The 17,576-nt window shown below is 35.0% G+C and overlaps 1 protein-coding gene across 1 annotated transcript; it reads right to left on the reverse strand.

Annotated features, from left to right (window-relative positions):
* Positions 1-6,310: 6,310 nt before the first annotated feature.
* On the reverse strand, positions 6,311-17,280 carry LOC112024496 (TMV resistance protein N). Its single transcript, XM_065771341.1, has 6 exons — positions 16,401-17,280; positions 13,747-14,913; positions 13,335-13,643; positions 12,176-13,249; positions 11,295-12,123; positions 6,311-10,559 (listed from the first exon to the last, which is right to left on the reverse strand). The coding sequence occupies exons 1-5, from the start codon at positions 16,986-16,988 to the stop codon at positions 11,353-11,355; spliced, it is 3,909 nt and encodes a 1,302-aa protein (XP_065627413.1). The 5' UTR covers positions 16,989-17,280; the 3' UTR covers positions 6,311-10,559; positions 11,295-11,352.
* Positions 17,281-17,576: the final 296 nt, after the last annotated feature.

Here is a 17,576-nt window from a genome sequence, read left to right on the forward strand (position 1 = left end):
ATATTTTTCTTATTACCATTTTTTAGAGAAACATGAAATTAGATATTATTTTCATTGAATAGGTTGAACGAGCTACAAATTTGAATATTTAGCAATTTTTATCTTTTTGTTTTATAGTAGGCTTTTTAGTGAATAATTAGATCACTTCTTGTTGTTTGGTCTTATCTTGTTTTTGTTTAATTTATGTTTGTTGTTATTTGGATTCATATTTATTGTTGTTATTTAAGTTTTTTTTTTTTTAATATAAAAGGGATTAAGGATTATGTACTCTCTTCTCTCACATGAATGGTGGGTCCCACTAATTAAATTCATGGTAAGGCGTACCATTCATGTTAAAGGGGGGACTACGCATTTATAGTATTCCGAGAGTACCTAATAATTTTTCCAATATATTTTACAATAAATCTTATTCAAAAAATTGTTATTGGTGGATAAAAAATAATATCAATATTGAGCTCAAATTAGAATTAGTAACAGCTTACCACATTAGATTTACCACATTAGATTTGTTGTAAAATTATTGTAAAAATGTTGTAAATGTTGCATTATTCTTATTTTTTTTTAACCTAAATTTTTGTAATTTTCAAGTAAGAGTGTCTAACATTTTTGTTAAGAAGGTCACATTAGGTTAGTTTAACCTATATATATATATATATATATATATATATATATATTTTTTTTTTTTTTTTTTTTTTTTTTGACGAGTGTATATAACTATATATGCAATTTTCTGCAAGTCAAGGTGGTCATTGCAGGTAAAGCCGCTAGGGCTACAAAGTTTAGTGAAATAATATCATCTCTGATTAGAATGAATCTCTTGTTATACTTTGTTTAAAAAAGAAATAATAAAGTAAATAGCCAATCAAAGAACAGCTAAGACTAACAACGCCAGTAAACTGTTCAAAAGAAGTTTAAAACTCTTTTCTTACCAATTTCTTACGACTTTCTCCTTATAAAGCAATCAATGTGGTAAAAGGGTCGGAAATATATGTTCAAGATAGATTTATACAACTCTTTCATGTGATTACATTATATAGCATGCATTTCACAGCAAACAAGAGAAAATTACAAACTGCTGTACAATACATTTATCTTATTCCATTACAACATATTAGAAGTATACTTGTAACGATTACAGGGATCGAAGTATAAGTTCATAATCAATGAAAATGCTATCATTATTGTGTCCCATGAATCCAGTGACAGTCCTTGCCAGCAACACCAATAACTACTATGTTTTCAGTGTTCAATCCTCCCTATTGGAAACCAACAGAGAGAAATAACACAAGTCAGTAGACAAAAGTGGGTCTAGAAATGGACTCACATCTAATTACATCATATTTAGATCGATAAATTCTAATGCATGCATATTGACTTAGCAAGAATCACTCTTCTTGTTAAATAAAATAACATATATATGAAACAAACAATGAAAATGAAGATCGAGATGCAAGAATCAATTTTTTGGGGAACTAAGAAACACTTTGCTGGGTGGCTGCAATTGCTAACCTTAGTGCTTTATAGCATACAGGTATACTGATCTAACATCTTCATACTCCCTCGTAAAGTCATTAGGCTGATTGAGCAGTAATTTAGCAGATTCCTATGGAGTGGAATAACTCATTTACTAAGTTGCTTGAAATTCAATGTGTGACAAAGAGTGCTGGAGGTTTGGGGCTCAAGAGAGTTGAGGATGAGGCATATATGGAATCTTTTTGCTCTAGTTGGCTCAATTTGAGTGTGGTAATTAAAATTTCTCTAAAATGCTCTTGGGGATAGAGAAAACTACTCATTGGTGGCATCCTGATGATATTCTTTACACCAGCCACCAGCTATGGTTACAGAGTAGTATATGATGCTGCAAGTAGTCTTAAGGCAAAAGTTTCAAGTGTATTGAAGGAAAAAAACCTGTCTGGAAGCCACTTTGGTTAATTCTCTGGTTTCTATACAGTACAAACTTCTGCTAATTGTTGATTGATAGGAAAGTTAAATTGAGAAAATATGTAAATTCGGTATAATTTCTGTTAATTGTTCAAGTATCCATACTCAGAATTTTTGAAAAAATTAAGAAGGAAAAGAAAGAAAGAGGCAGTGCTAATGCAAGCTGAATTTACCCATGGAAAGGTTTTTATAATCAAATTACAAGGAAACGAGGATATATATTAGCTATTTTAAATAAATCTATTGCAGAAGATGGGGGGTTTTGGGGGGTGGTGGGGGGGAGTGGATGACATACCAGTAACTTAGACATGGAGAGCCCAAAAGTAATGAAGGCCGCAGTGCAAGAAGAGGAGAGGCTATTCTACAACTTGATTTCTCATCTTTAAGCATAGGATCAACAGATGTTCTCACTCTCAAGTTGAAATTCCCTATTACAGCTTTTGGATTTGTTGGGTATTGCTTCACCATTACAATTTTGCTTATTTATTTCTCTATTATCAATCATCAATTGACAAATGAGACCACCAAGTTGCAGAACAAGATCAACTTTGTTAAGCAGGGAGAAGTCAAGTAAAAAAAGGCACAATCTTGAAGCAGGAGCAATTATCAGATAAAGAACCCATGAATTGCCTTCTTGTTTACTTAAATTTTACATATCATTATGCTGTTATGAGACAAAGGCCACACTTCTGCACTGTCACGCTTGATCAACTGCTTGCAATTAAAGCTCAATGCAACTGTATTGATGCAACACCAACAAATATGCAGCATATGCCCATGCTATGTTTAATAGATTTTTTTCTTTTTTTCTTTTTATATTAATCAGTAAACATATTATTTCAAAACAGAGTGTTACACAAGGACCCAAGGTACCATGACAAGCTAAGCCACAATACAGTAAACACGCAGCATCACAGCGGCAAGTACAGACAGCCTACAATGGCTTTTTACACACAAAAGCAGGGTTAATGCCCCATTTACAACACAATATTCTGTTAAGGACTGAGTCAATTTCTCTGCTTTTGCTCTCCACTCTGCCTTTGATATATCCCTCTTGATATCCTTAACATTCTGCTCCTCAGTTTTTATCTTCCTTGAGTGGATGATAGCATTCCCTTGCTGCCATAGACAATACACAGAAACCCACCAAGCCAATTTACAAATAGCAGCTCTAAAGCTAATGCCTTTGAATGAGTGATAGTCCATTCAACCAAGTCCAGCCAGCTGCGTTTAACTTCCTTTCTGAATCAAAGAAAGCCATGATTTATAGTCATAAAAGAGCCTCCCTCTTTTTTTCTTTTTCTTTTTTTAAATAATAAATAATAAAACAAAGGGAGATATAGGCTAAAGTTTTTGTATGTAATATGAAGTGCCGCAACCTTTCTTAATCTATGTTATGCATAGGCATACTACTAGTGTCATAAAATATATATGTGAACTGTAAAGGTTCTTCCACTTTGCTTGTATTTAAAAATGAGTTTATTTGTCAAAAGTCTTGTGGCTCAATAACACTATGTGGTGCAAGAACTTTTGAGGGGTGTGGGGAGAGCCAGCTCCAGAACAGAACAAAAGAACCCATACAGCCACTCAGCTCACTTGAAACCACTTGATTACCATAAATCACAAAACACTTTGGCTACATTCTGCAAGTGTCTAAAATGCATTTATGAGTTCTTAGAGTACACAAATAAGGATAGCCCTTCTCCTTCAACTCCTCACTCCTTGCTTACCACTTTCTTACCACTTTCTCCATAAAGCAATCAATATGGTAAAAGGGTTGGAAATATCTGTTCAAGATCAATTATAAAACTCTTTCATGTGATTACATTATTAGCATGTATTTCACAGCAAACAGAAGATAATTACAAACTGCATTACAATACATTTATCTTGTTCCATTCCAACATATTAGAAGTATACTTGTAAGATTACAGGCATTGAAGTATAAGTTCATAATCAATGAAAATGCTATCCGTGTGTCCTATCAATCCAATGACAGTCCTTGCCAGTAACACCAATAACTATCCCCCCCCCCCCCCCCCCCCCCCCCCCCCCCCCATCCTTCTTTTTTCCCTCCCCTCTATTATATAGTTACTCTTACCCTCATCTCCATCGTCCACGTGCTCCTCATCCATGAACTTGTTCAAGTACCTGTCACGTCAGGCAGCTTCTTTTCATCTCTGTGTGAGTGGCGGTAGGTTAGGATGCACTGTTCAGAGGTCTTCTCCACATAAATACGGCCAGAAAAGCTGTTGCAATGCATTGAATACGGTGGCAGCAGCCTTTCCTTCAGATATTTCCCCATCCTTATCGTTCCTGAATAGGCTTTGAGCTTATCTTGACCAGGTGGAGTCCTCGGACAGTCATCCAGGCTTTTCCCCTACTCAACTAGTCTCCGATATCATATCAGAGCAAAACATCTTCCTCGGACAGGAGATGTCCTCCTCGGACTGGAGATATCCTCCTCGGACAGCGATGATCCTCTACCAAGAGGATTCCACTCCACTCTGGGCCTTGCATTCTCCGCATCCTTCTCTTCGGATGTGAAACAGTCCTCTCGTGGGTATTCGGCCCATTAACTTGGGCCTGACCCCCTTATCCCCCACACTAACCTTAGTGCTTTATAGCATACAGGTATACTGATCTAACATCTTCATACTCCCTAATAAAGTCATTAGGCTGATTGAGCAGTAATTTAGCAGATTCCTATGGAGTGGAATAACTCATTTACTGAGTTGCTTGAAATTCAATGTGTGACAAAGAGTGCAGGAGGTTTAGGGCTCAAGAGAGTTGAGGATGAGGCATATATGGAATCTTTTTGCTCTAGTTGGCTCAATTTGAGTGTGGTAATTAAAATTTCTCTAAAATGCTCTTGGGGATGGAGAAAACTACTCATTGGTGGCATCCTGATGATATTCTTTACACCAGCCACCAGCTATGGTTACAGAGTAGTATATGATGCTGCAAGTAGTCTTAAGGCAAAAGTTTCAAGTGTATTGAAGGAAAAAAAACCTGTCTAGAAGCCACTTTGGTTAATTCTCTGGTTTCTATACAGTACAAACTTCTGCTAATTGTTGATTGATAGGAAAGTTAAATTGAGAAAATATGTAAATTTTTTATAATTTCTGTTAATTGTTCAAGTATCCATACTCAGAATTTTTGAAAAAAATAAGAAGGAAAAGAAAGAAAGAGGCAGTGCTAATGCAAGTTGAAGTTACCCATGGAAAGGTTTTTATAATCAAATCACAAGGAAACGAGGATATATATTAGCCATTTTAAATAAATCTATTGCAGAAGATGGGGGTTTTGGGGAGGGGGGGGTGTTGGGGGAGGTGGATGACATTCTAGTAACTTAGACATGGAGAGCCCAAAAGTAATGAAGGCCGCAGTGCAAGAAGAGGAGAGGCTACTCTACAACTTGATTTCTCATCTTTAAGCATAGGATCAACAGATGTTCTCACTCTCAGGTTGAAATTCCCAATTACAGCTTTTGGATCTACTGGGTATTGCTTCACCATTACAATTTTGCTTATTTATTTCTCTATTATCAATCATCGATTGACAAATGAGACCACCAAGTTGCAGAACAAGATCAACTTTGTTGAGCAGGGAGAAGTCGAGTAAAAGAAGGCACAATCTTGAAGCAGGAGCAAGTATCAGATAAAGAACCCATGAATTGCTTTCTTGTTTACTTAAATTTTACCTATCATTATGCTGTTATGAGACAAAGGCCACACTTCTGCACTATCACGCTTGATCAACTGCTTGCAATTAAAGCTCAATGCAACTGTATTGATGCAACACCAACAAATATGCAGCATATGCCCATGCTATGTTTAATAGATTTTTTTCTTTTTTTCTTTTTATATTAATCAGTAAACATATTATTTCAAAACAGACAGTGTTACACAAGGACCCAAGGTACCATGACATGCTAAGCCACAACATAGTAAACACGCAGCATCACAGCAGCAAGTACAGACAGCCTAAAAATGGCTTTTTACACGCAAAAGCAGGGTTAATGCCCCATTTACAACACAATATTCTGTTAAGGACTGAGTCAATTGCTCTACTTTTGCTCTCCACTCTGCCTTTGATATATCTCTCTTGATATCCTTAACATTCTGCTCCTCAGTTTTTATCTTCCTTGAGTGGACGATAGCATTCCCTTGCTGCCATAGATAATACACAGAAACCCACCAAGCCAATTTACAAATAGCAACTCTAAAGCTAATGCCTTTGAATGAGTGATAGTCCATTCAACCAAGTCCAGCCAGCTGCCTTTAACTTCTTTTCTGAATCAAACGAAGCCATGATTTATAGTTATAAAAGAGCCTCCCTCTTTTTTTCTTTTTCTTTTTTTAAATAATAAATAATAAATAATAAAACAAAGGGAGATATAGGCTATACTTTTTGTATGTAATATGAAGTGCCGCAACCTTTTAATCTATGTTATGCATAGGCATACTACTAGTGTCATAAAATATATATGTGAACTGTAAAGGTTCTTTCACTTTGCTTGTATTTAAAAATGAGTTTATTTGTCAAAAGTCTTGTGGCTCAATAACACTACCATAAATCACAAAACACTTTGGCTACATTTTGCAAGTGTGTAAAATGCATTTTATGAGTTCTTAGAGTACACAAATAAGGATAGCCATTCTCCTTCAACTCATCACTCCTTTCTTACCACTTTCTTACAACTTTCTCCATAAAGCAATCAATATGTTAAAAGGGTTGGAAATATCTGTTCAAGATCAATTATAAAACTCTTTCATGTGATTACATTATTAGCATGCATTTCACAGCAAACAGAAGATAATTACAAACTGCACTACAATACATTTATCTTGTTCCATTCCAACATATTAAAAGTATACTTGTAACATTAAAGGCATTGAAAATGCTATCCGTGTGTCCTATCAATCCAATGACGGTCCTTGCCAGTAACACCAATAACTATCTCCCCACACCCCCTCTTCTGGAAAATCAGCAGAAAGAAATAACAAAAGTTAATAGACAAAAGTGGGTCAAGAAATGGACTAGGATCTAATTACTACATCATGTTTAGTTTGATTTAAATTCAAAAGCAAGCATATTGACTCAGCTAGAATCACTCTTTTTGTTAAATAAAATGACATATAAATGAAATCAAACAATGAAAACCACGTCCAAGATTTAAGAATCTATTCCTGAGGAGGTAAGAAACTTTCTGTTGCTGGGAGGATGCAATTGCAATGCTTTATAGCAAAAAAGTATACTGATCTAACGTCATCATACTGCCTACAAAAGTCATTAAGTTGATTAAGCAGCAATTTAGTAGATTTAATGGAGTTGAAGTGATAACTCATGAAGTAAGTAGCTTGGAATTCAATATACTGACAAAGAGTGAGGGAGGTTTGGGGCTTAGGAGAGTTGCGGAATCAAAAAAGGCAACAATCATGAGGCATACATGGAAATTTTTTGCTCAAGTTGGCTCAATTGGGATGGCTAGGACAAGACAAAAATCTTCTAAGAGCTATCCTTCTAAAAACTAAAACTCCCTCAAAAATACTCTTGGGGATGGAGGAAACTCCTCTAGTATAGTGAGTTAACAAGAATATTTATAAGATCTTCTGGGGGGACCCCAAAAAAATATTATATTGAGGGTATGGTTACGTAGTGTATGATGTTGCAAGTAGTCTTAAGGCAAAAGTTTCTAGTGTATTGAAGGAAAAAAGCTATGTCTGGAAGCCACTTAGGTCTAATTCTCTGCTTTCAATATAGAGCAAACTTCCTCTGACAGACATTGGAGATGTAGATAAACCTATTTGGGTTCCTGTCAAGGGGGGCATTTATGCCAGCTAATAAACCTGGAATAAAATTCGATTGAAGTTATTGGAGGTTAATTGGTGGAAGCTAATCTGGTTTTGTACCACCATTTCTAGACATGATTCATCACTTGGCTCGCTAAGAAAAGCAAATTACATACTTGGGATAAACTCTTATAATGGGGGGTACAAGGGGATAATCTGTGTGCTTTTTGCAGAAGTTGCATAGGCAGTTCAGACCTTGTATTTTTTAAATGCAGTTTGTCAAAAAGATTATGGAGGGAAGTTATGAAGAGATGCCTAATAGACTCTCTGGAAACAAATTGGAATAAGGTTTGGTTGAATGGTGGTTAGAAAGTTAAAAAAGTAAAAGCCTTCCTCATGTAAGCGACTTCACATTTCAACAATTCGATGTAAAAAAGTGAGAATGCAGTTCCATGTAGGGAAATATAAATCAAGAAACTTAAAAAAAGATTAACGAATTAGATTACAAGTAACTAATCATTATGATGATTTAGCTTAGGTACTTATTAAACTTGAAAATGAAATGTCAAAAACAACAAAAACACTCAACTTTGTTAACCTGGCCACGGAATCAAAAACTAGAAAAGGAATGTTAAGATAAAAAGAAAAAAAATTGCAATCACCATTGAAGGTAGGTGGATACTATATACATTAAATATCTAAGTACCTGTAAGTGAACTATAGTTCATAAAGCAACTGCAACAATCATCAACAACCCATGAAATTTTAATTATTTTACAATCTTACAAGATTAATTAGTAATGCATGCAACCCTAAAATCATTTAGATTTGCTAGATATTGCTGATTTGCCACAAGAGGTGGTGAATGTGATCAAGGGAAATTTTCATACATGCAAAAAGCATCATTTATGATACTTGAAGGTATTTTCTAGCAACAAAAACTTGGGTTCTACCCTCGGAAGTTGATACCATTTCTTCCTGTTGAAAACAATGAGTAAATGTTTTGTAAGACAAGCGAATAATAGACAGCTTTTTCTCATGAACTTATAGTAAAATACAATTTCAATAAGATCATCCCACGAAGCTACAAAATTATCTAGGGAGAAAAATGCCAAGGCAAAAGCCAACTTCATAACCTATGGAGTAAATAAGTATTAGTGCATTAACATTATCATCATCCTAGCCAAATTGCTGTAGCTGTTCAGTGCAACATGAAATGGAAAAATGCAAATCAACTATTTTGTCACTAAAAAAGGCACTAATGTTTCGAGCCTTTTATTTATAATATAATAAATAAATAAAAAAGAAGTTTCAAGCCTTTTATTCCATGGTTCTTACTCAGTTTGGGAAATCTATGAGAATTCTCCACTCAGACAATGGAGGGCGCTTGTAGATTAGGCTTTGTGGAAGTATTTCATAGACATTTAATTCTTCATCAATCAGTCCTCATGTGAAAATAACTCTACAAGACTGAGTTTAAGAATGGAAAATAGACATCTATACCCTGAGGTTTGAATAGTCACAGGAGGTCTCTCAAAGAGAACGTGTAGGTGAAAATTGGAGTTTTCCTGATACTCCCATGGGAAAAATAGCAATCTATGCTCTGAGTTTTGAATAGTCACAGGAGGTCTAACAAAGAGAATGTGTAGATGTCAATAAAGGCTATCAAGTTAGAATTGGAGTTTTTCTTGAAACTCCCACAGAATGTTAAGCAATAAAAAACTTACAAATTCTGTTGCGATAGACCATTTTCCCAAGAGATAAATAAACATTTCAATGTATATGATCAATACTTGGTATAGGTTTTCAGCATAGAAACATAATTTGGTAGACATAATTTGTCCAATCTATTGTAAAGGGCAGGTGAGTTTTCTGGCCAAGAGTAGTGCACTCACTGCTAAGATGCTCCATGGGGATTATATGCCTTCATAGGTCATGGTACTATTTTGGTATTTTGTACTGCTTTTTCTTTCAAAATTGTGTTTATTATTGTATCAATAATGGAGGAACACTCATGGCTAGCTTTTTCTTTAGTATTATATGTTTTATACTCTCTTTTGGATAAACTCACTGTCATTGCATAGTATATAATAATATTAAAAAAATATAAGAGAAAGTTATCTGGTAAGAGGCAATTTAATTGATCTTTGTAACAAATTGGTCATGATAGATACCGATGAGTCGGCTTCAAGAGAATGGATGGTGAATTTTATAAGTTAACATGGGGTATTCTGGTTGTTCCACCAAAATTACTGCATTTGAAAGACACTCAAGAGCTCCTCACAAATATAACATCAACATACTGAAAGTGAAGACATTAGGCAACACTTCATCCACGTAGATATAAGTCTTAACACTTGGTCACAAGGACCAAGCAACATAATTTACAATTATTTGAAGTTCAACCAAATACTCACAAGGACCAAGCATATAATTGCTGTCTCATTTTTTTCCCCTGTAGAAAATTATATCACAAGACAATGGAAACATAAAAATGAAAAACCAAAGATTTGAAACATAATATAGGAGGTACCAACAAGTGGGTAATACATGTAAAGTAAGAATTCTTTTAGGCTAGGAACAGAACTTGCCTTTGGGGTAGTAACTCAAACCACAAGTGTCCTTCCATTAAGGGTATGTTGAGCCACAAGCATTTTTTGAGTCGGACAGCATGAATATCAGATAATTTAATTGGAAAGAATGTCCACTTGCTCAACCTACCTTGATTAAATATAATTGTCCAGCAACTTAATACCTAAGAATTTTCTGAAGCTTAATCTAACATAGCCAAATCCACAAGAAGGTCGCCAATTAGCCACAAAGCTGCAGAAACCCACCATCCATATACAGTTTAATGTGGAAACACAATGAATGTATACCATCTAAGGCATGATAGGATTAACATTTAACTCTAAAGTGATCTCAATGATTGCTCATCAAACCAATGCATGTAAATATCAGTCTCCTGATAAGTGAGGGAGGTAGAAACTTAGGTAATCATGACCAATAGACAATTGGGAACTATAATAGTTCCCATTTGTATGGAAGAATTTTACCAATACTATGTAATTTTAAGTTGTTGCAGGCTAGCAGGGTGAGATATTATAGAAAGTTACGGCACCTAACAAAAACTAAGAAAATTCATAATCTAGCTAGGCTCAGAAATAATGAAAAAGAGAATGCCACATGCATGGCAAACCAAAACGTATATCACATGGCATTCAAATTGAGTATGTTCAGTACTCACTGGGTCATCATCATATTTATTAATTCTCAGTACTTGTTAAAAAGACCTAGATAAATTTGGGCCCTAAGCAACTTCTAATGATGAAAACTATTATACCAAATATTTAGAGGCTACCATCCCACACACATAGCTGACAGCAAAATCCTTTTGCAAGTCCATCAAGCTAAGGGGCAAGTTTTGTTGCTGGATTAACAATCAAACAACCTTAGGCCCTATTTAAGAAAAGAAATGCCAAGGAACTAAAAGAAAAAAGAAATATACAGCCACAAACAGGTTCCATAAGAGAAGAGAGAAGAAAGATGGTGACTTACAAAAAGATCGAGAGAAAAATATTGTATCAGCCTTGCAGATTCATCAAATCTATCAATTTTATTGGGATTTCTCTTCCTCACAATCAGAGTCACCTTCTTGTGTGCTTGAGTTCCCAATCCAATTTCCCAAATGTGGAATGAATCTTTCAATTAGATTAGGGAGATGTATCCTCTTTGGGTGTGGTATGTCTACTTCACTATCGGTAGCTTCTCCACTAGGTCCAGCCTTATCCCCATCGAAGTCATCACGACTGAGCTTAATTTTTATATCTTTTGCTGAATCATCAAGATCATCCTCATAAGGACTGATGCTGCACCTGCTGCTCCCAGCCATAGTTTGTTTGAGATCTTCAATGTCTTGCTTGTATACCAAATGGGCCCCACATTTCGTCACCTCCAAGCCTGGACCTTCAGTTTCAATTTGAACATCAATCTGACTAATTCCATTAGCATCAATTTGACTCAATTCGTTGCCTGATTTCCCTTGGAAATTCTCAAAGGGAAAATATTTCAACCAAAGGTGAGATGAACCAATCTTACCAGATTGTTCGTGAAAAATAATGCCATGGCTATCAGAAATTTTAGATCCCATAACATTATAGGAAAAATGAAGATAATGTGTAAATCCCCAAGGGGTTGTGGGAAGTGGACGATGCTTGCGGAATATAAAAACAGCACACACAACAATTCCCATAAAATCTAAAGGCCCTTGTAGGTTAAGTGAAGTCCCCACACTTTGATGGCTAAACCATTTTGGAATTTCACTTCCAGGAATAAGAAAACACTCATAACCCAAATATGCTCCTTGAAACATACAAATCAAGATGTTTAGAACTTAATGAGAGAGAGAGAGAGAGAGAGAGAGAGAGAGAGAGAGTCACCTGAATGTAACATCTTAGCATTGTTAAGAACATGTCATTGTAACCTTGATTGTTGATCAATTTGATGCAGTTACGTAAAGAGAGACAAGGACGAAAATCATCTTCTGGTCTTATGGGTAACGTTTCCAATGACATACAACCATCAGCATTAATATACATAATATTCAATGGAAGCTCGGGCAACAATCGGTGATCCATGCAACCACACAGATAAAGAGTTTTCAAATGAGATAGTTGAATGATATTTTTAGGAAGAATAACGAAATTATTTCCCTTTAGCTGTAAAAAAGTTAAAGAGGACAAACAGCCAATAACATCAGGGACTGCCCGAAGATTGCAATAGCTTAGATTAAGATCTCTCAAAGAGGATAAGCTTGATAAAGTATGCATTAACATGTTCATGGCATCTAGACTCCTTTGAAATAAAGGAAAATTGAGGAGCTTATTGGATGGTTTAGATAATAGAAAATCACATCCACTAAAAGATAGATTTTTGAGATTTTTTAAGAGAATGATGGATGAAGGTAGCCCTCTTATACCAGTTCCACTCACATTTAACACCTCTAGGCCCTCAACATTTCCCAAGTTCTCTGGCAATTTGTCAAGTCTTGAACAGCCAGATAAATTAAGAGTTTTTAGAGACATCAAACTACACATTGCATTAGGAAGACTTGAAAGGTCTTTGCACTCTCTTAGATCCAATTTTGTTAGGTTGGTTAAATGTTCCAATAATAATGATAGATCTTTTATAATAGTCTCACTCAAACAAAGTTCTGACAAATGTGACATATTTCCCGTAATCTCTGGAAATTTCTTTAGCCTTGAACAACCACCAAGATCAATAATTTCAAGAGCTTCCAAGTTGATCTTGTGAGGAAGGCTTTTGAGACCCTTGCAACCATTCAAATCCAAGTGAATAAGTTGTTTGAGATCTCCAAGAGATGCACAAATCATATTTAGCCTTGTACAACGTCGAAGAATCAGTTGCTTAAGATTTGGGACTCCACTAAGGTCCGGGATCTCAATCAAATTTTGAGAGTCACTCAAGTCAATGAGTTTTAACTCGTTTAAAATCTGTTATAAACCAATAAATAATTAAACAAACTAAAGCCCTAATGAAAATGAAAGAAATACACATTTGCATCAATAAAAATCTTACCATGATTCCTTTCCATAGTTTTTTGATGCCGCTGCAATGCATTCTCAATTCAACAAGTTTGTTTGGCTGGAAATTGGTCGGCATAGATTTTAAGGGATATCCATGCCAATCTATAGCACATAACTCATTAGAAAGATAACTGAGGCCTTGTGGAAGTTGGACATGACCTCTATTAAGGCCTTGTGGAGGTTTCACATTATTAATTTTAAGCAATCTCAAATTTTTCATCTTTAAGAAGGCTTCAGCACTCAAACGTTCCTTTGCTTCAATAGCCATGTTTAGCATTATGCCTTCAACAACCTCTGTTCCCTAATGAAAAGAACAATGAAATTAGAGTAATTGGCAAATCTTTAGAAGAAATCATAAGAATATATAAACTTCTATAAGTTTAGGTCTAGAATAAACAACTTACATTATCATTTTTCAATATATGAAGGACATCCTCACAAAGCCATAACCTACTTCGACGACCAGGCTCTTCAGGGGATTCACGACGAACAATTTCTTGACCCATTTCTTGTAGCAAATCATGCATCAACAAAGTTCCCTCTCTATTAATGGTTATGAGCGATTTGTCCATAAGAACATCAATATTGTAGTCTGGATAGTATCCAAAACTTTCTAGTATATCTCTTATGCAATTTTTGTTCTCTCCTTTGAAAAAACATGCAATATCCAAAAACAAATCTTTTTGGGTATCCATCAAACAATCAAAACTTATTTGAAGTATATTTACAATGTTTCTATCAGGTTCTTGTTTCAGTTTATATAAGGTACTTTTCCATTCATCTATTCTTTTTTCAAACAACAAAAAACCTAAAACTTTAAGAGCCAAAGGAAGGCCATTGGCATAATTCACCAAGTCCTTAGACAAATCCACATAATTTTCTTCAGGATAGGGTTTCTTGAAAGCTCTCCAACTAAAAAGCCGCAAAGCATCGTTGTTATTCAATCCCTTGACTGTATATATATCATCCATACCACGTCTTCTCAACAAGTGGCTATCTCTACTTGTTACAATTATTCTACTCCCTGAACCAAACCAATCATGGTTCCCAACTAATGCTTCTAGTTGTTCTTCTCCATCCACATCATCAAGAACAATAAGAACCTTTTTATTACGAAGTCTATTCGCTATAACATTGATCCCCTCAAAAACAGTTGATATATTTTTTTTACTTCCCTTAAGGATGTTAGAAAGCAGTTGTTCTTGTAAAGAAACTAGATGATGATTTTTAGTTTTTTCTCTTACATCAGCTATAAAGCTGCTAGCTTCAAAGCCGCCTGAAATTCTTTCATAAATTTCTAGTGCAAGAGTTGTTTTACCCATTCCACCCATCCCGCAAATCCCAACAAAGCGAACACCACCTGGCCCTTCAACTAAATATAAATCCAACATTTCCATCACACGGGATTCTATTCCAACAAGTTCCTTGGAAATGGTACTTCGAAATATAAGATTCAGTTCCCCAGATATCCTTTCAAGGATCTCTTGGATAATTATTGATTCATGCCTGCAAAGAAGGTAGCGAAACAAGAACTTTGATGACTGTATAATATATAGCATAAATACAGGAGACTGAACATTCAAAATACAAACTTAGATTCATTTAACAAAAGGGGAATCCAAAAAGTGCATAATATAGCATCGTAATTGAGGTTTGATTTGTTTGTCACATCGGACAGTCTGTGAGAACCATGTGCAGAAAAACAGAGGAAAAGCCACCCAATAAAGAACCAATTCATCTGCTGGATCTACAATGGAATAGACCTCTAGGCTGCACTCATGACATTAGTCCTAAATCTGACAACAAAGAATGGCAATCATTTCGCAATGTGCAGGAGCTTAGAGCAGTTGGAATCCATTTGAAGTCAAAAAATAGTAGTTGCTTGGGGGAGAGATAAACTTCACCAGAAACTGGACCTTATACGGCGATGTTAGCAGCCTTATCAGTGCGTCTCCTTCTAATTGTAATAGTTTAATGAGTTAAGAGTGTTCCTAATTTTTTTTTTTTTTTAATAAGCCGATAGTTAGAGTGTGACAAATTTTAATGTCATTTTTGGTAAGTTTCTCAGATTTTAATTTTCATACTCCTTTTTTCTATTTCTTTAATCTTTACAATAAGAAAAAAGATATAACAGATAGACCAGTTGAAGTATTTAATTATTTGCTATATATTTATGCTTCTGGCCTATTCATTTGCCCAGAACATTTTAACTGCTCAAAGAAAAAATTCTACAAGAAATAAAAATTAGATGAAAATGCAGTGTTATTGTGTGGTATTGTGCTCTTTATTTTTTTGTGATTGAGCTTTTTTTTTTTTTTTGAATATCCATGCTTGATATTGCTATACTGTTAATTGGCTAATGATGTACACCATTGAGCTATAAATTGATAGATTAGCTAAAAATTTGAATTAGCCTTAATTACAACTTGGGGTCTAAATCATTACCACAATTAAAATTTGGTAATTGAAGAAAGAAAGGCAAAGAAGAGGAGGATGTAGTCAGAAATAAATTGTGTCTAAGATGGCATTTTTCTAACCTTTATATCATTTATTTGCCGTGTGTCATCCATCAAAATAAAAATTGTACAGAATGGGAGGGTTTAAAACGGTAGGCAAGCCAAATGTAAATTGATATAGGTATGACCACATGAGAAATCTACTACGAATGGAAGTCTATATGGGATTAGACCTTGCATATTAGGAACTTTGGAAATTACAAGCATGTTGATAAAGTCTATGTCTAAACACAATTGTCCTGATCAGGACCCAGCTTGAGTCCTGTTATGAGATAATAGATATTAATTGGGCAGAACCAAAATTTAAGTTTTGTGGGGGGGGATCTTTTTTTTTTTTTTTTTTTTTTTTTTGTCCATATCGAGTAATTCAGTAATAGACTACCATGCCTCATACAATGCAAAGGCCCTTCAACCAAAGTCAAACTGGAGCTTATAATTCCCTAAGTCATAATATACATACAAGGGACAAATAGAAATTTTCTCTAGTTAATCAGATTAGAAAAAGCAAATAAAATCTGTCATGTTATTCCACGGGAAAGTCAGCAAAGCTTTAGTGTAGAAAAATTACCATATTGATGATAATGTGAACAAAAGTACTCCAGTGAAAGACAAATGTTACCTGCTTGCACAGGGATATTGCCCACTTCTTTCAAAGCAGCTTTCCATGCTTGCACATCCCCTTTGTTAATCTTGGGATCTTTTTCATGCTTCTCAAAGGCTTCAGCAAGAGCACCCGCCTGGTTCTGGTTCCGTACATCGGAGGAATCAACATGGTAAAAGATGGGCAAAACTGTCAACTTGGTCTCTTCTATGCATTCAAAAATCTTAGCCAGTTGAATCAAGCACCACCTTGAAGAAGCATAGTTTGTTGAGAGAACGATGATTGCATACTTGGACTCTTCTATTGCTTTTAAGAGCTGCGAAGAAATATACTTTCCTTGCTCAAGTATCTCATCATCATCCCTGAAGGTGATAATACCCTTTTGTCTCAAAGCAATATAGAGATGGTCTGTAAAATTTTTGCAGATGTCAACTCTGCAAAAACTAAGGAACACATCATATTTCAAAGAAGAAGAAGAAGAAGAAGAGGAGGAGGAGGAGGAGGAGGAGGAAGCTGTTTGAGTGGACATAGAAGGATTTGGAAGAAATCGGATCAATGACTAAAAATTTCAGTCACTGAAAAAAAGAAACAAGAAATAGATTTCGGTGCGTAAACTGAAAAGTTGTTGACGGGAAAATCTTAGAAGATGAAAGCAAGTGAGGTTGCATATTGAGAATTGGGTTAGCTTAGCTTTGAGCTGCAAAGAAAGGGAAGAAGAATAAAGATAAAGGTGAGGTTCGCACGAGGATAATGACATTGCAGACTTGCGTGCTGGAGAGAGAAGGAAAACAAATTAACAAAAGAGATTGTCGGAGTTGGTGCCTTTTTTTTTTTTTTTTTTTGGGAATTCACTACTTCGAAATTTGTAAAAGGTGTGGATTGTCAAGTCAACAAAGCAGTCTTCCTTTCATTAAATTACCATTTACATTATTCTAAAAAAATATATATATATCATTTACATACCTTTTTTTTTTGGTTAAAACCATTTACATACTTAAAGTTTAGTCATTTATTATTTATCCCTTAATTTTTAAATACTTAAATTGGACTCATAAGTCATAATATTATGTAGCGTTTTATTCATACTTTATTCCCATGAAGAAACAAAATTATTTAA

Source organism: Quercus suber, unplaced genomic scaffold (genome assembly GCF_002906115.3).
Source record: "Quercus suber isolate HL8 unplaced genomic scaffold, Cork oak 2.0 scaffold_42, whole genome shotgun sequence".
NCBI classification, from domain to species: domain Eukaryota; kingdom Viridiplantae; phylum Streptophyta; class Magnoliopsida; order Fagales; family Fagaceae; genus Quercus; species Quercus suber.

Bases quoted from the DNA above. Each gene is read 5' to 3' on its own strand.
- LOC112024496 (XM_065771341.1), bottom strand. From the start codon at position 16,988: ATGTCCACTCAAACAGCTTCCTCCTCCTCCTCCTCCTCCTCCTCTTCT. The intron at 13,250-13,334 runs GTAAGATTTTTA...GGTTTATAACAG, and splicing joins AACTATGGAAAGGAATCATG to ATTTTAAACGAGTTAAAACT. The intron at 12,124-12,175 runs GTGACTCTCTCT...CATTAAGTTCTA, and splicing joins TGCTAAGATGTTACATTCAG to AACATCTTGATTTGTATGTT.